This window comes from Aquarana catesbeiana, linkage group LG04 (genome assembly GCF_042186555.1).
Source record: "Aquarana catesbeiana isolate 2022-GZ linkage group LG04, ASM4218655v1, whole genome shotgun sequence".
Classification (NCBI taxonomy): Eukaryota; Metazoa; Chordata; class Amphibia; order Anura; family Ranidae; genus Aquarana; species Aquarana catesbeiana.
This window is the reverse complement of record NC_133327.1, coordinates 685,235,943-685,263,132: the sequence shown is the minus strand read 5'-3', so window position 1 is coordinate 685,263,132 and position 27,190 is coordinate 685,235,943. Positions and strand designations below refer to the sequence as shown.

The 27,190-nt window shown below is 45.6% G+C and overlaps 1 protein-coding gene across 2 annotated transcripts; it reads right to left on the bottom strand.

Annotated features, from left to right (window-relative positions):
- Window positions 1-10,173: 10,173 nt before the first annotated feature.
- Window positions 10,174-26,132, bottom strand: SAYSD1 (SAYSVFN motif domain containing 1). Of its 2 annotated transcripts, none has more exons than XM_073628756.1 (3): window positions 26,048-26,132; window positions 14,248-14,454; window positions 10,174-11,878 (listed from the first exon to the last, which is right to left on the bottom strand). In XM_073628756.1, exons 2-3 carry the CDS (start codon window positions 14,446-14,448, stop codon window positions 11,558-11,560), a joined length of 522 nt encoding a protein of 173 aa, XP_073484857.1. In that variant the 5' UTR covers window positions 14,449-14,454; window positions 26,048-26,132; the 3' UTR covers window positions 10,174-11,557. The 2 variants fall into 2 exon arrangements, with proteins under 2 accessions (XP_073484857.1, XP_073484858.1); XM_073628757.1 differs by lacking the exon at window positions 26,048-26,132 and adding an exon at window positions 24,172-24,326.
- Window positions 26,133-27,190: the final 1,058 nt, after the last annotated feature.

The window sequence follows — 27,190 nt, the reverse complement described above, 5'->3', positions numbered from 1 at the left end:
ATAGAATAGAAAAAAAATGAATAAAATAAAATAGAACGAATATAGCCATCTTCCGAAATTTGAATAGATTGGAAAAGAATGAATATACTAAACAAATCCCAATAAACAAAATAAATTCTGTAAAACAAATCATTCTAACATAACGAATATAACAAAAGGAAATGATTAACAAACAAAACAAATTTTTCACATCTACTGCTGATGCTGTTGTGCTGGGCCATGCCCTGGGATCATGGGTGGTTCTACCATATCTGGAGGCGGAGTCTGGGCAGGACCAACCCATAAAGTGGGTGTGATGGGTGGTCCCTGCATATTTGGAAAGTCTGGGTGGGACCAACCCATAAAGTGGGTGTGATGGGTAGTTCCTGCATATTTAAGGGTGAGGGTCTGGGCAGAACTAGCCCATTAAGTGATTGTGATGGGTGGTTCCTGCATATTTAGAGGTGAGGTCTGGGTGGGACCATCCATAAAGTGGGTGTGATGGGTGGTGCTTCCAGATTTAGAGGTGGGGTCTGGGTGGGACCAACCCATAAAGTTGGTGTGATGGGTGGTCCTCACACATTTAGAGACTTACAGTAGTGTAGTGACTGAACAGTCCGCTATCAGGAGCTGTCTTTATTATTAAAATAGGAAACCATCATCTTCAACTTTTGAGATCCCATAGGAGGAGGGCAAGAACATCATATATTCTAATTTGCATATTGGCTGGTCCCCAGTGGTGGCTGGTGGGGTTTTTTTGGGGGAGGGGGTGGCAAATAACCCCCCCCAGGTCGGCCAGCGGCACCCCCCCCCCGCTGTTGGTTGGGTCACCTGCATTCACTATTGTCACTCAACTGGGTGCCCCCTGAGCCCACCTGTTTTTGAAGCCTATTAGAACCCCCCGTCATTGGAATCCATGCATCTGGCGCCCTGCATGTATATTAGTAGGCTGGACGCATGGAAGGGTCGCCACTGCTGGTCTCTCTCTTTGCACGGATAGGAGATAAAAGTGTTATTCATGCTCTGTGTCTTCAAAAGATCAGCTTTTTTTCTTAATTAGAGCAGAGAACTTATTTGTTTTTCCCGGGAAAATGCAATATTTATGTACAGCTAGTGGGTGCGATCCGAATATTAATGGAGATAAAATACTGTTTCCCACATTAAAATATTTCTTGCAATTGAATTATTGGGCTTCATAAATATTTCTGCAGGTCTGAAAAATTGTTTTGTGGGAAATTTATCATGAAAAAAGCTGCCCTGTCCCTTTAAATTTACAGCTGCCTGACATCCATGGAGACATGTCATCATTTAGGGAATGACGGTGTCGGCCTCGGCTCTCTCCTGAATGCTGATGGGTTTGGAATGGGATGCGATGGTCAGGGTCACAAAATTTTAGCGGTATAGTTGATGAGATAAAACAGGCAAGTTGTGTGTAATTTTATATTGTTGTCTGCAGCCTTGAAGCTCATCTGCCAGAGGTGTATTGCTAAGTAACAGCTTACCACAACTTTCCTACCCCCATCCAGAAACTACGAGATGAGCTTTATAAATCCAACAAAAGGGGTCCTAAGTGAATAAACAACAAAGAGGAGTTTTAAATTCGATTCGAGTATTTTTTTTACCAGCGCTATAGTCAATACTAGGGATGAGCCGAACACCCCCCCTGTTCGGTTCGCACCAGAACTTGTGAACAGACCAAAACTTTGCACGAACGTTAGAACCCCATTGAAGTCTATGGGACTCGAACGTTCAAAATCAAAAGTGCTAATTTTAAAGGCTTATATGCATGGCATTGTCATAAAAAGTGTTTGGGGACCCGGGTCCTGCCCCAGGGGACATGTATCAATGCAAAAAAAAGTTTTAAAAACGGCCGTTTTTTCAGGAGCAGTGATTTTAATAATGCTTAAAGTGAAACAATAAAAGTGTATTATTCCTTTAAATTTCATACCTGTGGGGTGTCTATAGTATGCCTGTAAAGGGGCGCATGTTTCCCGTGTTTAGAACAGTCTGACAGAAAAATGACATTTCAAAGGAAAAAAGTCATTTAAAACTACTTGCGGCTAGGGGCGTGGCCTGGAAAGCAATGGAGTAGGACGCTTGCAGTGAGTGCTCCGCTTGTCCATACTCCTGCAACACCATCCTGCTTCCATCCTTATGATCCTGCCTGGAATCTGCATCTCAACAGGCCTGCCACCTCCTCTGCCTGACCCCTGGAGCTATTCAGCCGTTTTGGGCGCCATCCGCGGCCGCGATCGCCGGATCTCACCGCTCTGGGGCTGCCTGTAGGAAAGACCGTGGCTTCGGCCTACATCTGGGAGCGGCGGCCATTTTACTACACCTGGCGGCGGCTCCTTTACATCTCCCTACTACACCTTGCTCCCCTGAGACTGCTCTTTCCCTGCCTTGGCCACCGGACTGCCTCTGGACACTGCCACAACGTTTTTACACCCTGCAGCAGTTGGTGGGATGGTCTGAGGCTCCGGCCTGGTCCCTGGAGCGGCGGCCATCTTGCTACACCCAGAGACTGCCTTATAGGTTTCCCTGGCCTGCCCAGCTCCCCAGAGACTGATATTTGCCTGCCCTGACCACCAGAGCTTCTTCAACAACTAAAGTAGTACCCTTTCCTTCAGTGGCAATCAGTGAGACGCGTGCAGCTTCGGGCCTGGTCCCTGGACAAGTGACCATCTTACTTCACCCGTAGTAGGCCTGTGCAAGTGCTGCAAGACTACTTGATCCCCCTGAGCCCGATTTCTCCTTGCTACAACCACCTGCTCCCACAATGATCTGCAACTTATAGTCCCTATTGGGCCACTCGTAAACTGCGGCGGGAGGGGATTATCGAGAACTCGGCCCCATAAGCAGCGGCCATATTAGTACACCCCGGGACTCCCCTGACCACTTCTGGACCATGTCTCCAACGAAAAAGGCTTCCGAGACTACTGACAAACTTGCCAAGTACCGTCGCCTTGAGGAAGACCAACAGGCTAAGGGCTCCGCCGGTCCCTCATCAGACAGGGAACAATCTACGTCAGACATAAACAAAGTACTTGATGCTATTGCCCTATGTCAGACCACGCTCACCACCAAAATCGAAGAAGTCAAAATCGATGTGTCTCTTATCCGACAAGACCTCTCTACCCTGCGGGACCGCGTGGCAGAGACAGAGACCCGTATTAGTAGAGCGGAAGATATATTGCACCCCCTCCAACATACTACTGACGAGGTCCGCCGTCAGCTTCAGCAGATCAGTGCAAAACAGGACAACATGGAGAATCGCCTCCGGAGATGTAATCTCCGATTTATCGGCCTCCCTGAGAACGCCAAGGGCAACGACGCGACAAGTTTCCTTGAAAACCTCCTAACATCCACCTTTGGCAGAGATGCATTCTCGGTAATGTTTGTGGTGGAAAGGGCTCATCGAATCCCTGCCCGTCCTCCTCCTTCAGGGGCTCCACCGCGTACCCTGATAGCGAAGTTCCTCAACTTCAGGGACCGCGACAAGATCCTCCGCCTGACCAGAGAGAAGGGCAATATCCCCCATACCAACACACATGTGGCCGTGTTTCCGGACTTCTCCAATGAGGTACAACGACAAAGATCCAAGTTTCAGGATGTTAAACGACGACTCAGAGTATTGCACCTCAAACACGCTATGCTTTACCCTGCAAAGCTCCGTGTCGAGTGTGAGGGCCGAACCCACTTTTTTGAAGACCCTGAATTAGCATCCGCTTGGATTGACCAGAGGGATCGTCGAGACTGAATATACCACCTTACTTATAAGCTGTGAGTACTTTGCCCCCCCCCCCCCTATTCATTGACTCGTGATCCCCATTTCCCCTTTACATGCGAGATGCCTGTAGAGATCAGTGGATTGAACGTTACTAATGACTCTGTTAACTTACTTTGTTCATCACCCTGATGGCAAGCGGAGCCTCCCCCCTGCACAGCTGTAATGGCACTGCATTTTTGCGGCCCCTACACCCCATGCACTTCTCAGAGAAGAAGTCGCCCCCCCTAGTGTTTCTGTGAATTTTTTCATTCCACATTTGTTTGACTGTTTTTTTTTCCCTTTTGTTTTTTTTCTTTTCCTCATGGGTATCTATGCTCCTTTGAAATTAAGTTCCTTGCCTCCAACGGGTCCTAAACGTTGGATGTCCCCTGTTGATACCTGGTTACGGGATATTATGTCCATGCCAAGTTTGGGAGGCATTGGACTGGGAGGGAGGGAAAATGTTGTGGTTGTTATTTTTCTCACACCACCATGTTTGCAACTGCTTACTTATGCTAAAGGTACTATGTTATTATCATACATGCACTGTCATTATTGGTTATCGCTGTGTTTTATGCTGTCTGATGTGGCTATGTCTGCTCTGCCGGTCCTGGTCCAGCTGTGGTCCACCATATACACCCTTTTCCCGCCATGAGTTCTCTGAATTTCCTAACATGGAATGTTAGAGGCTTGCATAATAAGATTAAGCGCACAGCCGCCCTGACATTCCTTAAGTCCCAACAGGCCGATATTATTACGCTAGTTGAGACCCACGTTACGGGCCACCTACAATCCTCTCTCAAAAAACCTTGGATTGGGTGGGCATATCACGCCACCCACACCTCTTACTCTAGAGGTGTATCAGTCCTGATCGCCAAAAGGGTTCCGTTTGACCTAATACTGCTCCAGACGGACCAGCAGGGCAGATATGTATTTATACACGCCGCTATTAATGGATCCCCTATCCTGATACTAGCCTGCTATATTCCCCCCCCATACAACTCACTTGTGATTAAGGAGGGCCTTGCCTTTATGGCACAATACACCTCTGTACCGGCGGTGTGGATAGGGGACTTTAATATGACCCTCATTCCCACTCTAGACCGAATGGGCACACCGGACCTCCCCCTAGACCCGCCGACCCATACCAGACTGCACCGAATACTGACTGACTTCGCTCTTGTAGACACTTGGCGCCACAAGCATCCACACTCTAAAGTCTTTTCATGTTTCTCAGCCAGCCATAACACAATGTCACGAATTGATTTTATTATAATTTCACAGACCCTGACGCCTAAACTGGGAGACGCGGGCTTTGCTCAGAGAATACTATCGGATCACGCACCTTACTGGATAACGATCCAGCTCCTGAAGGCCTCCCCTGCTCCTGTTTGGCGGTTAAACCCGTTTTGGCTGACTACCCTGCAGGACCAGGATGACATCCCCACGGAACTGCAATATTATTTTACAGCCAATAGGGAGGCTGCCACACATGATATAGTGTGGGAGACGTTTAAGCTCCACGCTCGTTCCCTGCTCTCCACACGTATTAACAGACTTAAGCGATCAAAAAAAAAAAAAAACTACTTGCGGCTAATAATGAATTGCCGGTCCGACAATACACATAAAAGCTCATTGATAAAAACTGCATGGGATTTCCCCACAGGGGAACCCCGAACCAAAATTTAAAAAAAAACTGGCGTGGGGGTCCCCCTAAATTCCATACCAGGCCCTTCAGGTCTGGTATGGATATTAAGGGGAACCCTGCGCCAAAATTTAAAAAAAAAATGACATGGGGTCCCCCTTAAAATTCATACCAGACCCTTCAGGTCTGGTATGGATTTTAAGGGGAACCCCGCGCCAAAATAAAGAAAAAAAAATTGGCGTGGGGTCCCCCCAAAAAGCCATACCAGACCCTTATCCGAGCACGCAACCTGGCAGGCCACAGGAAAAGAGGGGGGGGACATGAGAGAGTGCCCCCCCTCCTGAACCATACCAGGCCACATGCCCTCAACATTGGGAGGGTGCTTTGACGTAGCCCCCCAAAGCACCTTGTCCCCATGTTGATGAGACAAGGGCCTCATCCCCACAACCCTTGGCTGGTGGTTGTGGTGGTCTGCGGGCGGGGGCTTATCACAATCTGGAAGCCCCCTTTAACAAGGGGACCCCCAGATCCCAACCCCCCCCCCCTGTGTGAAATGGTAAGGGGGTACTTTTGTACCCCTACCATTTCACAAAAAAACTGTCAAAAATGTTAAAAATGACAAGAGAAAGTTTTTGACAATTCCTTTATTTAAATGCTTCTTCTTTCCATCTTCTTTTTTCTATCTTCCTTTGGTTTCTTCCTCCATCTTCTTCTTCCTCTGCTTCTTCCTCCGATCCTCGGCTTCTTGCTCCGGTGTTCTCGTCCAGCATCTCCCTCCGTGGCGTCTTTTTCCCTTCTTTGATCTCGGGCCGCTCCGCATATAGGGGAGGCTCCCACTGTGTGACGCTTCTCGTCTTCAGACACTTCTTAAATAACGGCGGGCGGGGCCACCTGGTGACCCCGCCCCCCTCTGATGCACGGGGACTTGACGGGGACTTCCCTGTGGCATTCCCCATGACGTCAGAGAGGGTCACCCGTTACGTAACGGGTGACCCCGCCCCCCTCTGACGTCACGGGGAATGCCACAGGGAAGTCCCCGTCAAGTCCCTGTGCGTCAGAGGGGGGCGGGGTCACCGGGCGGCCACGCCCTCCGTTATTTAAGAAGCGTCAGAAGACGAGAAGCGTCACACAGCGGGAGCCTCCCATGGATTAGCCTTTAAAATGAGCACTTTTGATTTTCCACGCCAATTTTTTTAAATTTTGGCGCTGGGTTCCCCTTAAAATCAGGTCTGGTATGAATTTTGAGGGGGACCCCTAAGTCATTTTTTTTTAAATTTTGGCGCGGGGTTCCCCTTAATATCCATACCGGACCTGAAGGGCCTGGTATGGAATTTAGGGGGACCCCCACGCTAGGCATGTGCAATTCGTTTCGTTCCAAATTAGTTTTTTAACGAATTTCGACAAATTCGTTAATTCGGGAATATCCGAATTAACGAAAACCCGTTTAACAAATTTTTTCATAATATTCGTAAATTCGATAAAATTGGACATTCGTAAATTCGGGCATTCGTACATTCGCAATTTACGAATGTACATTAGTAAATTAGTGAATTTGTAAATTCTAAAATTCGGAAATCTGAAATAATAGTTAACTAATAATAACTTAACTATTAGTAATTACTAGTAACTTTTAAATTATAGGTATTGTAATTTCCTTTCAAATTTGGCTGTTGGTGAACGTAACACATACAAATTTATCCACGGAATGGAACGTAAAGAATTAATAATAATAAATAACAATAATAATAATAACATTTTATTATTATTTATTATTAATTTGTTCCGTTCCATTTGTTTAGATGCAGCATTTGTTTTGGATAATTCGTAACTTCGGATAAATTCGTATTTGTTACGTTCACTGACAGTAAAATTTGAAAGGAAATTACAATTCCTATAATTTAATAGTTAGTTACTATTTCAGATTTTTGAATTTTCGGGTTTTTGGATTTTCAAACTTCAAATTTACAAATTTCCTAATTTACAAATGTACGATTTTACGAATGTACGAATTTACGAATGTACAAATGTAAAAATGTACGAATGAACGAATTTACAAATGTACGAATGAACGCATTTACGAATTTACGAATGAACGAATTTACGAATTGCGATCATAACGAATGACCCGAAAAACGAAAAAAATAATAAACTAATGAAACGAAAACGAAAATGAACAAATTTTTTGGCTGTGCACAGGTCTACCCCACGCCAGTTTTTTTTTTTTAATTTTGGTTCGGGGTTCCCCTGTGGGGAATTTCCATGCCGTTTTTATCAATGAACTTTTATGTGTATTGTCGGACCCGCAATTCATTAATAGCCGCGAGTAGTTTTAAATGACTTTTTTCCTTTGAAAGGGTCATTTTGCTGTCAGACTGTTCTAAACACGGGAAACATGCGCCCCTTTACAGGCATACTATAGACACCCCCCAGGTACGAAATTTAAAGGAATATTATAACTTTTATTGTTTCACTTAAAGCATTATTAAAATCACTGCTCCCGAAAAAACGGCCATTTTTAAAACTTTTTTTTGCATTGATACATGTCCCCTGGGGCAGGACCCGGGGTTCCCAAACACTTTTTATGACAATAACTTGCATATAAGCCTTTAAAATTAGCACTTTTGATTTTTCCCATAGACTTTTAAAGGGTGTTCCGCGGCTTTTGAATTTGCCACGAACACCCCAAATTGTTCGCTGTTCGGCGAACTGGCGAACAGCTGATGTTCGAGTGGAAGATGAGTTCGACTCGAACTCGAAGCTCATTCCTAGTCAATACCGTTTTAGTGCTAATTCGCAGTAATTAGCACCGTGGCTCTATAGTAAATGGTCCCCATTGTATCTAGAATTGTTACATTGTATCTCTTATTACGCAAAGCTGTGTGTATTCCCTATGTTCCTCAGCGCCATCTAGTGGCCATATGAATGAATAATATGTGATTTTCAGTAAACACCTGAAGCAGGAATTTTATAGGATGCTGAATGATAAGGAGTCGGGGGAGGAGGGGAGACAGCTTTAGTTGGAGGATTTTATTCTATCAAGTCCTCCTTAAAAGTTCCACCTGCTTCCCTCCATCATCCGTTTCTACAATATTCACTTGAATGAAAACTCTTCTGCATCACTTAATCAGAAAAAAAAAAAACATGTCATGTTGAAATGTAATCCTCCTTAAAGTCCAAATTTAATTGGCTTATATTTTGCCTTCCCTGTTTTCTCCCCCCCCCCCCCCCACCCCCGTAAATATGCACCCATTGAAATACATAGGATGCGACTTGCCATACCACTGTAAAGTCCAAAGTCGCATGACAAGTCAAATCCTGTGCATTTCAATGAGCGCGTCTTAATTTCCACCATTCAGGTCTCAGCAACAACAAAAAAAAAGCTTTCTTTTGGTGTTATTTAATTACTGCTGGGTTTTTATTTTTTGCTCAACAAATGAAAAAAGACCAAAACATTTTGAAAAAAATACATTTTTTTTCATTGTTTCTGTTACAAAATGTAATTTTTCACTGATGTGCACTGATGAGGAGGGGCACTAATATGCAGCACTGATAGGCGGAACTGATAGGCAGCCTTTATGGGCACTGATAAGGCAGCACTGATGAGGAGGCACTGACAGGCAACACTGATTGTCATCACAGGTGGGCATCGCTGATGGGGCTGCACTGATAATCATTATTTTTTCCTTTCAGGTCGGCGGTGCGGCGGGCAGCGTGATTGACGATGGATTTACATCGGGAGACATTGTTTTTTATTTTTTAATAAACCAATTGTCAGAAAATGTGTCTGTTTTTTTTACACTTTGTTGGTGAATGGGTAGGGGTACTATGTACCCCATACTCGTTCACATAGAGGGGGGCCGGGATCTGGGGATCCCCCTTGTTAAAGGGGGCTTCCAGATTTTTATAAGCCCCCCGCCCACAGACTCCCACAACCACCAGCCAAGGGTTGTGGGGATGAGGCCCTTGTCCCCATCAACATGGGGACAAGGTGTTTTGGAGGGGGAGGGGCAGAGCCTCCAAGCACCCACCCTCCCATATTGTGGGCATGTGGCCTGGTATGGTTCAGAAGTGGGGGGCACGCTCACTCATCCCCCCTCTTTCCTAACCTGCCAGGCAGCATGCCAGGGTAAGGGTCTAGATAAGGGTCTTATAAGGGTATAGATTTTGGGGGGGGACCCCACACCGTGTTTTTTTTTAACATTTTGGTGTGGGGTTCACCTTAGAACCCATATTCGGACCTGAAGGGCTGGGTATGGACTGGGTGGGCCCCTACGCTGTTTTTTTTTTCTTCATCATTTTTAATTGTCAGCATGTTTTTTTTTTTATATTCAGCTGTCAGCAGGGAACCCGCTGACAGCTGATGAGTCATCTGTTGTTAAGGATGTGGCGGCCGGCTTCCCGGCCCGCTCCTTAGCAACCGGCTCAATGCGATAAGTTACCTCATTAAATTATGCTGCAATTTCTGCTGAATCGAACACATACAGCATTCGGTATTTAACACAAAATTCTTAGTGAATTGCACTTTCATTCATTCTGAATGGTACCCTAAAGCAGGAAGGCAACGCAAACATGCACTGCATTGCAAAAGAGAAAAAGATAACATTTCTACATGTCAGCTGCATGGGGCGTCCCATTCCTTTCAATGGACTGCCTTAAAGCAACACGTAACATAAAATGCGTTAATGAGCTATAATAATCTGGGCGTTTCCGGTAGTAATTTTTACATATGCATTCAAATTTTTTTTTTAATAATGCATTCTAAAAATCCAAGCCCGCACAATTTTTGTTTTAACCGCCAAAACTTTATTAACACCAAACACAGTCAATCTGACATGTCAATTCCCACCAATCATGACTTCTCCACTGACGCATTTCACCTGCTATCCAGAATTACTCACAGGGCTGAACATGTGAGTAAGGCCCCATTCACACCTGAGTGTACTGGAATCATGGGTAGAATAGCACCATTCTGCCTGGGATTCCAGAATCTCAGCAAAACTGTGCAACGCACTCACGGTGCCATTATTTCTTAATGGCACCCCAAAACGTGGTGCGATTTTGCTTGCGATTGTCTCCCATCAAAATGCACAAAAATTGCAGCCAAACATACCTGTCTTAGTGGCAAAATTTGGTACATGAGCTTCTTTGACGCGTTTTTGGGGCGAAGGGAGGCCCATTTAAAAACGCAATGCAGTAGCTTTTCTCAGCTGTGAATGGGGCCTTTATATCCAATTGCAACATCCAGAATGTGACAGTCTTAAAGCTACTGTGCATAAAAATAGTTCATATCAAATATTTATAATAAAAAAATAAATATATATATATATATATATATATATATATATATATATATATATATATATATATATATATATATATATATATATATATATATATATATAAAATATTATTTATTTTAAACACCCCTTCCCCCCATTGCACTAAAAAAACAACAATATTTAATGATTACCCAATGAAATAAAACAAACATTTTTATTATGAATTACATAAACGCGATAGGTTGCGCTTGAAATGTAAATTGTTTGGGAAACCCAGCATCAAAAAGCCTCCCCCTACTTAAACCAGAGGATTTGTCTCCGCCCCTGGAACTAGCAATCTCTAATTTATATTCCTGATTCCCCCCCCTCAAGGCAAGTAGTTCCCACCCTCATTCCTTTATTGCCTCAAGAGGTCATCTTTTAGGAAAAAATAGCCGACAAACATAAACACCAAGCTAATGACACTGATTTAAACTCTTTTACAGTCAAAGTGGTTATGCAAAACCCTCAAACATTAAATATTTTTTCAAAGCACAGACCCTGAAGAAGAAGATAAACATGTGCGGGTTGTTTCTTTTCTGAACTGAAATTCATTTTCCGCATCGGCAGAGAAATTGTAAGGATGTTTTCCTGAGATAAAGAACAAATTGGAGGTGCACTTTGGGCATCACCTACTGCAGCAGTTTGAGTGTCCCTTGTCTGGTGGGACATAAGTCATGGGATGCACACAATTTGCAAAATGGGGGTCTGCCAAGCAGAAGGAGGACACTTGGCAACTACCTATCGCCTACAGAACCTGATATAGGAATGACATTCTGGCAGTCTGGGTCTTTCAGGCTGTTTATTTATTTTATATATCTAGGAGTCAAGCCGTATGTCTTGTAGCTACACCCCAGTCAACGCCCCGTACTTCAGTTCCCTCTCAAATTGTTCAGCAGTCAATGTTCCGTCTATGGCCTCACATCCCGGGTTGAAAACAGAGTAGGCGCTCTTCTCTCCTTTCCTCTTTTGCCCAGGTCCACGAGTTCCTTCATACAGCCAATAAAACATGGAAAGGACGAAGTACGCCAGTCCAAACTCAAGTTCTACAAAGAGTCCCAGCAGGACCAGCCACAGGAGGACCTTCAGGAGCAGGGTGACCTTCCATTTAGAGCTGAAAGAAGATGTGTCATCGAGAAGTGCTGCTTCTTCTCTGGGCCCTGAGGTCTGTAAACAAAAAAAATGTATTATTTAATATACTTAAACCTCACATCTGGGTTCATGACCCCCCCCCCCCCCAGTTTGCCCCAACCCCCATGGGAGCACTCCTATCCCCCTGAGCAGCCCCATTCCATGTAGCAACCTCTGGCACTTTGATCCCTTCAAGCACACTCAAAGTCCACAGCAAAGTCTGTACTCACAATGTCCTTTAAACTGTCTGCCACCCAGCCTCCAGAGGTAAATCCTCAGTGAAGGAGATAAAGTGATCCTTCTCCAGACCCAGGACTTCAAAACAGTGCCCTCCAGGAAATACTCCTTTTAGCAGTCTTCCCCGGGCCCTTAGCCCAGCTTCTGCTGAGGCCTGGACTGCAATCTCCTGTCTAAGAAACTCTCTCCTAGGGGCAGCAGCTCCCCAGGAGATTGAAACTCTCTCAGAAGAGGAAAGACACTCACCCAGAGCTTTCCAAACATTTCTTACTACCCCAGCCACCTTCTAGCCACCTCCTTTCAGGGATTGGCTGGGGCATGATAAATAATGATACCGGTCATTTGCATCTCCCTGCCCTATATTCTGGAAGCTTCTTCCAGAAACAGGTGGGAGAAATCAAACAACCAACATAGGAATCCCTGAATAGACAAAAACAAACAAACAATCACCCCTCCACTCATAACAGTGAAGCCAAAAAAACAATGTTGCGTAGCAGCCTAACTAGGAGTGTGCTACCTCTATATACATACCATTTGCCAGGTATCTTTGGACTGACATCACAGGTCTCTTTACGCTCCTCACACAGGTTCACACAGCCCCACCACACTGCCTAGACAGGACCTGACCATTTACTATAGGCTTCTTGGTGGATTTTTGTGTCTCTAGCCTGATAAAAGAACTATGCATAAACATCATTACTCATTGCTTACCTGTGCACTAAACTACATAAACACCTCCCTCCCCCCTTGTGCTCTTCCATCCTTTTGGTAACAGTTTAGTGAAGACCCTTTTATGTTCCACTATGACTGTGCCCCTGTGTACAAAGCCAGCTCCATAAAGACATGGTGTGACCAGTTTGGTGCGGAGGAACTCAAGTGTCCTGTACAGAGCCTTGACCTCAACCCTACTGAACACCATTAGACTCCAACTCTACTGAACAAATTTGGACCTCAACCCTATAGAACACCTTTGGACCTCAACCCTACTGAACCCCTTTGGACCTACTGAACACTTTTATACCTCAACCCTACTGAACACCTTTTCACCTCAACCCTACTGAACACCTTTGGCACCTCAACCCTACTGAACACCTTTGGCACCTCAACCCTACTGAACACCTTTGGCACCTCAACCCTACTGAACACCTTTGGATGCAAACCCTACTGAACACCTTTGGATGCAAACCCTACTGAACACCTTTGGATGCAAACCCTACTGAACACCTTTGGATGCAAAACCTACTGAACACCTTTGGATGCAAAACCTACTGAACACATTTGGGAAGAAATGGAATGCCGAAGGTGAGGCAGGTCTTCTCATTCACCATCAGTACCTGATCTCACAAATGATGCAAATACCTACAAACACCCTCCAAAATCTTGTGGAAAGCCTTCCCTGAAGAGTAGAGGATGTTATGGCCACAAAGAAGGGAAGGGTTAAGTAATGGCCATGGTTTGTACTGAAGGGTACTAATACTACGACATTATACAAAGATATTGTAGACCATTGTGCATTCTTCCAACTTTGTTGCAACAGTTTGGTGAAAACCCTTTTCTGTTCCAGCATGACTATGCCCATATACAAAACCAGCTCCATAAAGATGTGGCGTGACCAGTTAGGTGTGGAGGAACTCGAGTGTCCTGCACAGAGGCCTGACCTTAACCCTACTGAACACTAATGGGATGGATTGGAATCCAACGCCCAACATCAGTACCTGACCTTGCAAATAGTGCAATTTTCCACAGACTTTCCAAAACCTTGTGGAAAGCCTTCCCAGAAGAGTGGAAAATGGCCACAAAGGAGGGCAACTCCATGTTAATGACCATGGGGCGGGGGGGGGGGGGGTCTGGGATATTATTGGCCCAAGATTTTGAAATGGGATGTCTAATAATCCCATATAGGTGTGATGGTCTTTTTAAGTCTAAATTGTCCTCATCTCTTCATCGCATTTTGAAACACCTTCGTAAAAGTACTATTCTCAGGTGTTCCGATTTGGGAGACAATGGATAAAAATATTTATAATTTATATTTTATATATATTTTATTATTTATATTATTATTTATATTTTAATTAAAATATTTATCATTTATAATTTATAAGGATTACATATCTGGTATTTCTGAGTAGATGACCAATAAGGTTTCCGGTATCAGATTCCCATCTTACTTGTATTGTAGGAGCCATGTTCCGATTACCCGATACATCAGGTGTTCTCCACCTGGTGCAGACCCCGTGAAGTCTCTCTTTCAGTGTCTGGGTTAATGATTTTTTTGCTTGCTTTCTCCCTGTCTGACTGTCGCTGGTTTGCCCATCTTCCTGGTGTTGTTTAGCTTTCCTCGCTCTGTATTCCGCCAACCTCTGTTCCATCAGTCCCTGTACAATAAACAGGAAGAACAATGTGAGACGGTCAGTATAAGGTCTATATAGAAAAAAAGCTAAGTTAGACTTACCGGTAACTCCTTTTCTGAGAGTCTTCCAGGACAGCCCATGAGACCTTGGGCTCCTCCTACCAGGACAGGAAACACGTCACCCCCACCAGATAAAAGGGCGGTCCTCCAGGCCCATGTCAGTATTCTCAAGAACCGTAGGACCCTGCAAAACATATGCATAATACACATAACTTCAGACAATACCGGGTGGGAATCCGGCTGTCCTGGAAGACTCTCAGAAAAGGAGTTACCGGTAAGTCTAACTCAGCTTTTCTCCAAGCGTCTTCCAGGACAGCCCATGAGACGATAAGCCAGAACTTACCAGTCTAGGGAGGGACAACTGCCTGAAGGACCTTACGACCAAACGCCTGCTCCTGAGCTGATAGGAGATCCAGGTGATAATGTTTAATGAAGGTCGAGTAACTGGACCAAGTGGCAGCCCTGCAAATTTGTTCCGGTGAGGCACCAGCCCTCTCAGCCCAAGACGTAGACAAGGCTCTAGTTGAGTGCGCAGTAACAAAAGGTGTAGGGACCTCCCTAATTTTGTAAGCTTCCAAGATGGCTTGCTTTATCCATCTAGCCAATGTGGCTTTAGATACCCTATTCCCCTTGTGAACTCCAGAAAAGAGGACAAACAAGGCATCAGTTTTCCTAAAGGTCTTCGTGACCTCAAGATAGACCAAGAGAGAATCCTTCTTACATCTAGAAAACTACATTTTCTTTCTAAGACGCCCTGTGGCGAACTACAAAAGGTTGGCAATACAATGTTTTGAGATCGGTGGAATGTACTTGCCACCTTGGGCAAAAAACCTGGATCAGTTTGTAACACAACTCGATCCTCAAAAATCGTGAGGAAGGGCTCCCTTACTGATAGGGCCTGCAACTCCCTTACCCTACGAGCTGAGGTAACAGCTATAAGGAACACAGTTTTTAATGTAAGTAACTTATCTGACATACTTTCCAGAGGTTCAAACGGAAATTCTACCAGAGTTTGAAGTACTAGGGACAGATCCCACATTGGACAACTTCTCACTACTACTGGTCTGGCCCTAGAGATAGATTTGAAAAATCTGGCTATAGTGGGATTTTCCAGGAGAGAAAACTGGAGGAACACACTAATAGCTGCCGCCTGTACCTTTAAGGTACTAAACAGAAAGACCTTTGTTGACACCCTCTTGGAAAAATTCCAAAACAGACGGAATATCATGAGTTAATCTATCATTTTCAGATAACCATGAGTTAAACCTTTTCCAAACTTTGGAATATATGGCTCTAGTAAACGGCTTCCTGCAATTAACGAGAGTCCTGACTACTTTGTCAGAGAACCCTTGGGTGCTCAGTATCTTTTCTTCAGATACCAGGCCATCAAGTTTAAGGAAACCACCTGAGGGTGTGATACTGGACCCTGCAATAATAGGTCTTCCCTTTTCAGAAGACTCCACGGAGGCTCTGAAACCAGAGACTGTAGCAGGGAAAACCATGGCCTCTTGGGTCAAAACGGGGCAATTAGAATCAGATCTGTCTCTTCCAGCCGAAACTTCCGGAGGACTTCTGGAATCAGTCTGATTGGCGGAAAGGCATAACATAGGCCTGGAGGCCACGGGTTTGCCAGAGCATCGATCCCCAAGGCTTGGTCTGCCGGGTTCATGGAAAAGAATATCTTCGTCTTGCGGTTGTTTCGGTTTGCGAACAAATCCGCTACGGGATAACCCCATCTCTTGGTGAGGTCTGCAAAGACTTCGGGATGAAGGGACCAGTTGTCTCGGTCTATCCTGTGACGGCTGAGATAATCTGCCAGGCAATTGTTTGTCCCCTTCAGGTGTACAGCAGAAATAGAGGCTAGATTCCCCTCTGCCCATGAAAGGATCTCCTGGGCAATGGACTGAAGCCTCCGGCTTCTCGTGCCTCCCTGCTTGTTTATATACGTCACTGTCGCTATATTGTCTGACAGAATTTGGAGGTTGTGACCCCTGATCTCCATCTGAAAAGACTGGAGGGCTCTCTGGACTGCAAGCAGCTCTCTTTGATTGGATGAGGCCCTTGCCTCCTCTGGGGACCACTCTCCTTGTGCTACTGCATTGCTGTGGTGGGCCCCCCATCCCCAGGAACTCGCATCCGTGGTAATCCTTCGGGAAATGGGAAAGGACCATGGGAGACCTCCTGCTAGGTGCTGACCAGCTCTCCACTACCACAGGCTTCTTTTTAGCCTGTCGGGAAGCCAGATCCTTGACTCCAGGGACCTTACGTCCTCGTCCCAGTTTCTTAAAAGAAACCTTTATAACGGGCGCTGGCGGAGTCTCGCCCATGGTACTGCGGGAAAACATGAGGTCATAAGACCCACTGCCCTCGACATCTGTCTCAGAGAGACTGACTGGTTGGTCTACAATGCTGACATAGTCCGGAACACTTTGGTAATTTTCTCCTGAGGAAGAAAAACTCTTTGGTTCACTGAGCAAAAATCGTAACCCAGATAAGTTACTTTCTGGGCCGGAATCAAGGACGATTTTTCTTTGTTTATTAGCCAGCCTAGGGACTGTAAGAAGTCCTGTACAGCCTGGAGATCCTCCAACAGCCTTTGGTATGATTTTGCCACTATCAGGAGGTCGTCTAAGTAAGGGATAACCGTTATTGCCTTTAATCTTAGTGGAGCCAGCGCTTCCCCCAACACCTTCGTAAAGATGCGTGGGGCTGAGGAAAGACCGAAGGGGAGGGCCTGAAATTGAAAATGTCGGGTCCCCATACCCGTCTTCACTGCCAATCTCAAAAACTTTTGGAAGGCTGGATGGATAGGGATGTGAAGATAAGCATCCCTTAAGTCCAACGTGGCCATAAAGCAGTTTGGGTATAGTAGGTTTTTGATTGTAAATCCGTCTCCATACGGAAATGCTTGTATCTGATGGACTTGTTTAAGGTCCGGAGATTCAGGATAAGTCGAAACTTTCCTGCCGGCTTTCTGACCACAAATACATGGGAATAGAATCCCTTGCCCTGCTCCGATCGAGGAACAGAAATCAGTACTTTTTGATCTAATAAGTCTCCGATCTGGAGACCCAGAGCCCTCGCTTTCTCCCGATCTTGTGGAGGAAATGTGACCAACAAACGTTCTGGTGGTTGGTGAACAAACTCCAGCCTGTACCCGTTGGTCACTAGGTTCAGGACGAAGGGGCTCAGAGTGACTGCTGCCCACTGTGGGACGAAGGCCCTCAATCTCCCTCCCACCGGGGAACACAAGTCACTGCGGCTTGGCGGGCTGTTGAGGAGGGTTAAACAGCACTCCCCCTTTGCCTCTGCCTTTGTGCCCAGTCCAATGCTTTTTCGGCCTGCTGTCCTTTTCTCTAGGACTCTGTTGCCTGCTTTGGCCACGAAAAATTTTTCTGGCTGTCTGAACTCTATTTTTCTCTGGAAACGCCTTTTTCTTATCAGCCGTGCGTTCCAGTGCCTCCTGTAGACCTCGGCCAAATAAATGATCGCCAGTTAAAGGAAGACCACAAAGGCGCAACTTGGAGGCCGAGTCCCCTGACCAGGTCTTAAGCCAAAGGCTTCTCCTGGCCGAGTTCACTAGAGCCGAAGTCCTGGCTGACATTCTTACCGACTCAGCGGAAGAATCTGCCAAAAAACCCACTGCCTGAAATAGGAGAGGAAAAGACTTTAAAATTTGCTCTCTGGAGGTACCTGCTGACAGATGTGACTGAATCTGAGTCAACCAAACCTCCAGATTTCTGGCCACACAAGTGGAAGCCAGAGCTGGTTTCAGGTTTCCAACTGCTGAGTCCCAGGCTCTGTGGAGAAGGATATCCCCCCTCTTGTCCATCGGATCCTTAAGCGTACCCATATCATCGAACGCCAGGTCCGAGTTTTTTGAAACCTTTGAAAGAGGTGCGTCTAACTTGGGATTCTTATTCCATGGCTGCGCAGTGTCCTCATCAAAAGGAAACCTCCTTTTTAGGTTACTAGAGAAGAATGGTTTTCTCTCAGGATTATCCCATTCCAGTTTAATAGTATCAACCAAAGAACTATGAACTGGAAAAACTCTCGATTTTCTCTTATGCACTCCTTTATACATAAGATCATGTTTGGATAACTGAACCTCTTCCTCTTTTAATTCAAGGGTAGTATAGATAGCCTTTAATAAGTCATCTACATCCTCAACAGATAACTTAAATCTTGAGCCTCGAGTGGATTCTCTATCTCTGGGCTCTGTATCTGACCCTGATTCTTCCAGAGAAGAACGGGTAGATCTGACCTCAGCCTCAGAGTCCTCACTCTCTGCCTGCTGCGGAGTGCTTACTGACGCCTTCAGTGAAGACGGACTCTCTGCTGGAGTCTGGAGCTTGTCAATAAGCGTTCTAAAGGAACTGAAGGTGGACGCAAGCTCATCCCTAACAGAAGTAAGCATCTTCTGGCAAGAGGCAACCGGGTCATCCTTTACTAGGCCTTCTATACAGGTGCGACAAACTGCTTTGCTCCATGAGGAGCTCAATTTGTTTGCGCAAACCGCACATTTCCTTTTAAGTGGCTGCGCTTGGGCCTTGTCCTGAGTCTTGGTCTGCAAGACAAAAATAAATGACCCACAATGTAATTAAAGCCACCCAATCACTCCGTAACACCACGTGCAGGAGGGAGGAAATGTGTCCCCTTACACCCACTACTACAGAGGGGGGAGGGGGAGGGAACACTCACAGGGATAGCAAGGTGGTGACAGAACACCCCAGGCTTAACTGTGAGGTGCTGGTGTTAACTGTGAGGTGCTGGAACTGCATCCGCTGCCTGTGCAGGTACTGCAGGAGTATCCATTCTGCCCCTCTTGGTCATCCACAGCCTAGCTGCTTAACACCAAGAAACACCAGCAGCCAGCGTTCTCTGTTTTGCGCCGTTTATGAAGACTGGAACCTCCTCTCCAGTGCCGATGATGATGTCATATGCCCCAGAAGTAACCCTCTCCAGGCACTTCCTGTGGGCCAGCTTGGAGCGCAATAGCTCAGCCCCCTCTAGCGCTGCGGCTTCCTCCATTCTCTGCTCAGATCAGCCACGCTGTCGGCAGGGAAGGACAACCGAAGCTCAGCTGAGCTATAGTGCAATGCACTGCGCTAGGGGCACGACCTCACACCGGTCCTGGCCCTCTCCAGGCACTGAGGACAGGGAACAGCAGCACAGCCAACCTCCCCAGCGGTGTGCTGCTTCTGGCAGAGGAAGAGGTAAGTGATATGCCCCAGAAAATAGCCATACAAAGCCCCTGCTTATAAGGCCTATGGGAGCAGGTTCCATGAACATGTTACCCCCCCCCGTCCGGAGGAAACACAAATAACTGACATGGGCCTGGAGGACCGCCCTTTTATCTGGTGGGGGTGACGTGTTTCCTGTCCTGGTAGGAGGAGCCCAAGGTCTCATGGGCTGTCCTGGAAGACGCTTGGAGAAAATTTGCTGGATGAATGTCACAAGCATTCGCCCAGAATAATCACCATCTTGTGCCTATTATATATATATATATATTTCTTATGATCCTCAGCTCCATCTAGTGGCTATAATGTGACGTTTTCCCTATTGAGGTATTTTAGAAAAATACCACATTATGGCCACTAGATGGCACTGAGGATCATAAAAAAATAATCATATTAGACAAAAAACAGGGATAATTCCTGGACATTCATCTAACAATTGTTTTATAAATAGACTGTAAAATGTAGAACTTATAGGACAATAAACTCCAAGTAGACAGAAATAATGCAGATCTGTACTCATTATTGAATCTTTAAAAGTATTTTTTGTTTAAATACAAGCAGTATAAATACCCAAATTTGACTTGGTATTACTATTAGCCCCTCCTATTCCCTATAAAGTAGAACTCAGACAGGGAGAGGGGGGTACACGACTGGGAGGCAATCAGGTGACAAGGAGCAAGCTGATAAGAGAAGAGAGAAGAGTGAGCAGGGTGGTCAGCCTCCTGTTGCTCCTTCGATCAGCTGGCTGGGAGTGGAGAGAGGGGACACTGTTGTTTCCATTTTACAGTCTATTGCTGTAGCAGAGAAAAAGGTGTCAAGAACGTAGTTCATCTTTAATGTAGTAAATAGCTGGTTAATTGAAGGAAAGAATGTGTATGTGACACGTGGTTGTCTTCTGTAGAAGCTGTAAATCGCTATAGAAGTTCGAGCTACTCCAGTGATGTGCATAGTCTTCTGGGTTCCATGCCGAATGGCTGCCCTTCTGCATAATAATCACAGGGGGTCACTCATTTGGCATGGCCACAACCATTTAGAGCAGGGGTGTCAAACTCAATTTCATCAGCAGTTTGGTTGCCTTTAAAGGGCTGGTTGTATCTGGGGTGCAGAGTTCAGGAGTGCACTACGTACAGAGCGCAGAGTTCAGGAGTACACTACCTACAGAGCGCAGAGTTCAGGAGTACACTACCTACAGAGCGCAGAGTTCAGGAGTACACTACCTACAGAGCGCAGAGTTCAGGAGTACACTACCTACAGAGCGCAGAGTTCAGGAGTACACTACCTACAGAGCGCAGAGTTCAGGAGTACACTACCTACAGAGCGCAGAGTTCAGGAGTGCACTACCTACAGAGCGCAGAGTTCAGGAGTACACTACGTAGAGAGCGCAGAGTTCAGGAGTACACTACGTAGAGAGCGCAGAGTTCAGGAGTACACTACGTAGAGAGCGCAGAGTTCAGGAGTACACTACGTAGAGAGCGCAGAGTTCAGGAGTACACTACGTAGAGAGCGCAGAGTTCAGGAGTACACTACGTAGAGAGCGCAGAGTTCAGGAGTACACTACGTAGAGAGTGCAGAATTCAGGAGTACACAATGTAGAGAGCGCAGAGTTCAGGAGTACACTACCTACAGAGCGCAGAGTTCAGGAGTACACTACCTACAGAGCGCAGAGTTCAGGAGTACACTACCTACAGAGTGCAGAGTTCAGGAGTACACTACCTACAGAGTGCAGAGTTCAGGAGTGCGCTACTGTCATAAACCAAAGGTGACCAGAACTGTGTGACTGCGACAGAGTGAACCAAACATAAGTAGGTGAAAGTAAGTGATTTTATTAAGATAAGTGCATAAGTGGACCTCGGTACTGCGTGTCAAATGATCGATATTACCAGCGGAGGGAACCTTTCCTGACAGCTACGTACAGAGTGCAGAGTTCAGGATTACGCTACGTACAGAGTGCAGAGTTTAGGATTATGCTACGTACAGAGTGCAGAGTTTAGGATTATGCTAGGTACAGAGTGCAGAGTTCAGGAGTACACTACGTACAGAGTGCAGAGTTTAGGGTGTGCTACAGAGTGCAAAGTTTAGGGGTGGGCTATGTGCAGAGTGCACTTCCAGGGGTGCCATATGTACAGAGTGCCAGGGGTACACTACGTACAAAGTGTGCTACAAAGTGCAGAGTTCAGGGGTGCGCTATGTACAATTCCAGGGGCTCCCTGTGCAGAGTTCAGGAGTATGCTACATACAGAGTTCAGAGTTCAGGGGTGCGCTGTACACAGAGTGCAGGGTTCAGGGGTGTGCTATGCACATTGTGCAACCCCCAGGCCACAAAGGCTTCTGTGTTTACATGTAACAGCGGAGAGCAGAGGGCGAGAGCCAGAGGTGGCGGAATGGAGCTCCGCCACGATTCGGCTGCAAAACTGGATGCGAGGGCCACATGGCAAGGGCTGGCGGGCCAGATTCAACCCGCTAGCCTTGTGTTTGACATTTGTGATTTAGAGAATGCCTTGCCTTTTTCTCAGTCAGTGCAAAGTATTCTTTGATTGGATGAGGCAAGAGGAGGGGTGGTGACATCACAATCCCCACCTCGTCCAATCAAACAACACATTGCATTTATTAAGAATAATGTAACGCCTTCTCAAAAATGATGGTCATTCCAAAAGAGCGACCCCACTGCCATTAATTATGTACCTGGACTACCAGGAGTAATTATGTACCTGGCCTACTAGGTGTAACTATGTGCCTGGCCTACTAGGTGTAATTATGTGACTGGCCTACTAGGTGTAATTATGTACCTGGACTACTAGGTGTAATTATGTACCTGGACTACTAGTGTAATTATGTACCTGGACTACTAGGTGTATTTATGTACCTGGCCTACTAGGTATAACTATGTGCCTGGGCTACTAGCTGTAATTATGTACCTGGCCTACTAGGTATAATTATTTACCTGGCCTACTAGGTATAATTATTTACCTGGCCTACTAGGTATAATTATTTACCTGGCCTACTAGGTATAATTATTTACCTGGCCTACTAGGTATAATTATTTACCTGGCCTACTAGGTGTAATTATGTACCTGGCCTACTAGGTGTAATTATGTACCTGGCCTACTAGGTGTAACTATGTACCTGGCCTACTAGGTGTAACTATGTGCCTGGCCTACTAGGTGTAACTATGTGCCTGGCCTACTAGGTGTAACTATGTGCCTGGCCTACTAGGTGTAACTATGTGCCTGGCCTACTAGGTGTAACTATGTGCCTGGCCTACTAGGTGTAACTATGTGCCTGGCCTACTAGGTGTAACTATGTGCCTGGCCTACTAGGTGTAACTATGTACCTGGCCTACTAGGTGTAACTATGTACCTGGCCTACTAGGTGTAATTATGTACCTGGCCTACTAGGTGTAATTATGTACCTGGCCTACTAGGTGTAATTATGTACCTGGCCTACTAGGTGTAATTATGTACCTGACCTACTAGGTGTAATTATGTGACTGGCCTACTAGGTGTAATTATGTACCTGGACTACTAGCTGTAACTATGTACCTGGACTACTAGGAGTAATTATGTACGTGGATTACTAGGGGCATTTATGTACCTGGAGTACTAGGAGTATATGTACAGTACCTGGAGTACTAGGGGTATTTCTGTATCTGGACTACTAATAGGAATTATTATTATTGGTCCATTATGTGAATACAAGGAGCCCTCTTCATGGTTCCGCCACCTCTATGACTAAGCCCTTGTTGATGAAACACGTTGGTGAAATGTGTCAATGGGCATTCCATGGGCAGGGACGGTCTTTTTGGCTGCGTGGAATACATTTTTTTTTACATCTGTGATGTCATCGGGGTGCAGTGGCGTATATTTCCAGATAAGCCAATTTCCCGATCACTTAAATCGCCTACCCTATTCTACAACATTTACCAATCTAACTAAAGAAACAAATTCCATCAGAATAACATCCTTCACCTGGAGGCCGTGCATAGGAAGATGAACTCATACAATGTATCCGATGGGAATGCAGATGAGCTCATCTTCTATCTTCTATGGCTCCATACACAACACTTATCCCTGCAGGAAAATGTATTTAAATAACACAAACGCCGGGACTTCTAATTGATCATAAAATCCCTCTTTAAATCTCTAAGCGGCTTCCATCTCCTGTGATTGAGAAGCCAACAGAAGCTCATCGCCTCCATAGGAAGAAGGGAATGTAATGAGCACCTTCCACGCTCGGGGCAACGCTGGAATTATCACATCTGACATGGAAGATTTCCAAAGTGCGAATTCATAGATCCCGGCAGGTGTTGTAATAAAATCCACACACATCTTATGGAGGTATAGAGATAAAAAGTAACATTTCTACATCGTCTCCTGAAAAGTAAAGTTGCAACAAAAAGAATAAAAGTGGTAATAAAACAAAAAATGTAATATGTTGCAGCGTACCAATCATTAGATGCGGCGGATGCATTATTTAAATTTTTTTAGCCTTTTTTTCCCCTCTCTGTTTTCACCTGGTGATCTGGCCAGTAACACACCTCCTGTATTAGAGCGCCCCTCCTTCTGGATGAAGGAGCACAGGGGGCACATTTGGACAGCAGCATTGTTAGTCTCAGGGGAGGGGGGTGGTAGATGGACTCTAGCACAGAGCAGGGGCAAGGGGTGGGCAAGATGGCTACCCTGGGCACTATGGTATGTGTGGTGGGGGGGGGGGGGGAGCATCACAAGGAGATTGAGGGGGAATTTGGGAGAAGGCAGGGTGTAAGTATTGTTCTAGGAGGGAAATTTTTTTTTGGGGGGGGGGGGATTTGTGCTGGGAGGGGGGGAGTGGGGTGGGGAAGATGTGTACTCGGAGGGAAAATTTTAGGGGTAGAGGATTTGTGCTAGGAGGGGTGATTTTTTTTTTTGGGGGGGGAGGGGGGATTTGAGGAATGGGGGCAAAGATTTGTGCTAAGGGGGGGGGGGGGGATTTCAGCAGGGGGGGTGTGTATGGCCGCAGGAATTTATACTTCAGGGGTAAGCATGCAGATTAGTGCTCAGTTCTCTGTGGGGGGATTTTTGCTGACACATAATGCATCTTGGGGGGGGGGGGGTGCAGTTTGGCATGTTTGTCCTGGGCTCTACATGACCTTGTCCCAGCACTGGACTAGCAGATTTAAATACACTAACAAATTGAAGCCAAACATCAGCTATGGCCGGCCACAGACAGTTCGAATCATGGACGAGATTCAAACCATGTGTGGGCAGGCTGATTGTACCAAGTTGATAGATCGATCATCTCGGGTACAACCAGCCTGTCGAATTCCCTTGCAATTATCGCTAGCGGCTGCTTTAGCTGCTAGCCACAGTCGCTGAAACACCCGTCGGTACCGGTAAACTGCAGCACATCAGTGTGGAAGCAGCCTTATAGGGGGTTCAGAACAGGAAGGGTTCATTTAAATTTTCAGTTGGGAGGGGGGGGGTGGTAAAACCTCATAGTTAAGATGTGTTTTTATCGCCCCTACCCCAACCGCACCCCTTTAGCTGCAGTGACGGGGGGTGTACACATGTCGCAGCTGCAGCAGGGGTTATACACCCATTCATGGTTGGTGGGTGTGACCCACCAACCATGACCCATTCGAGTGAATGAGGCCACTCTGCAAATGACTGGCAACCTTGTGCAAAACAGCGAACAAGGGGTTAAAACAGGCAGTGTTGTGCTGCTTTGTCACCACCTGCTTTAACCCCTTGGACCCCGCAGAAGCATGTAGTTGTGGGGCACTTGCAGAGTGGCCCCGTTTACTTGAACAGGTCGTGATTGGCAGTCGGTAGCACCCACCAGAAGCAACAGGGGGTTTAAAGGAGTTGTAAAGGCAGAAGGTGCATTCTATGCATTAAGATAAAAAACCTTCTGTGTGTAGCAGACCCCCCCCCCCCCCACTGACACAGCAACATTTTAATCCCACTGACACCAACACAGCGACATTTTTATCTCACTGACACCAGCCCAGCGAGTCAGTGTCAGTGGGATAAAAATGTTGCTGTGTCGGGGTCAGTATTATAAAAATGACGCTGTGTCGGGATCATTGAAATAAAAATGTTGGTGGGCTAAAAATGTCGGTGGGAGGAAAAAATGTGGCTTATTGATAAAGAGGAAATTGAGGAGTCCAGCTGGAAAGTTCAGATAATAGGATTCAAATCAGATTATTTGGAGGAGAGATCGGTGCTGCCGGGCGGAGGAGGGGAGAATCTTCCAGAAATGTGATCAGCGTCTCTATGATCGACAGACGATCAATAATCCCCTCTATAGACAGTCGTATTCTCTCTCTACGTGGAATCTTACCTAAGTCTTCCTGCGCAGACACACAGGCTCCCCCCCTTCTACAGGAAATCCATCCCTCTATCTCACAAAGCATCATGGGAAGTGTAGTTCCTCCTGGACACACACAGGCAGTCACAGCTGTGATAGTAAATTGCTGCTATTAACCCCTTCATGGCGGAAGGTAAAACAAAATCCTGGCAACGCCTGAATACAATTTTGCAACTTTGACATGCGTTAGTAAAACAAGAAATATCATTATTATTATTATTATTATTATTATTGCAACTACTTAGTGTATCCGGGTGGATTATACCGCTTTTTTTTCTAGATAAACTGAGCTTCTTTAATTGGTAAATGTTCATTGATATCTCCTGATTTTTTTTATCATCAAATGAAAATTTAACCTAAATAGTAAAAAAAAAGTATTTATTTGTAAACATTGGATAAAAAACAAACAAAGACAAAATAAATTCTGCTACTCTGGCCTCATACATATGAAGATATCACATAGCTGTGTGTTCTTTGTTATCAAAAAACTTTTTTCTTTTACTTCACACAGACTTCTAGTGAGGAGAAATGGATACAATGTATTATTATGTATTATTATGTATTATTTTGTATCCTTTCATCCTTGCAGAGGAGAAACAATGCAGAGGTGGGTTCTTCTGATTACTGTCAGTGGCATAATGTGGATTGCCAGCACTCGGGGCAAGTATTGCTGCCCCCTGACCTTTGGACCGTGAATTGCTTCTACCAGAATTATATACACTCACTGGCCACTTTATTAGGTACACCTGCCCAATTGTTTGGTAACACAAATTGCTAATCAGCCAATCACATGGCAGCAACTCAATGCATTTAGGCATCTAGACGTGGTTGTTGAAGTTCAAACCGAGCCTCAGAATGGGAAAGAAAGGGGATTTCAGTGACTTTGAACATGGCATGGTTGTTGGTGCCAGACGGGCTGGTCTGAGTATTTCTGGGATTTTCACACACAACCATCACTCAGGATTACAGAGAATGGTGGGAAAAGAGAAAATATCCAGTGAGCAGCAGTTGTGTGGAGGAAAATGCCTTGTTGATGTCAGAGGAGAATGGGCAGACTGGTTCCAGATGATAGAAAGACTAATACACCTCACTAATCGATCTGTGACTGCTGCCCCT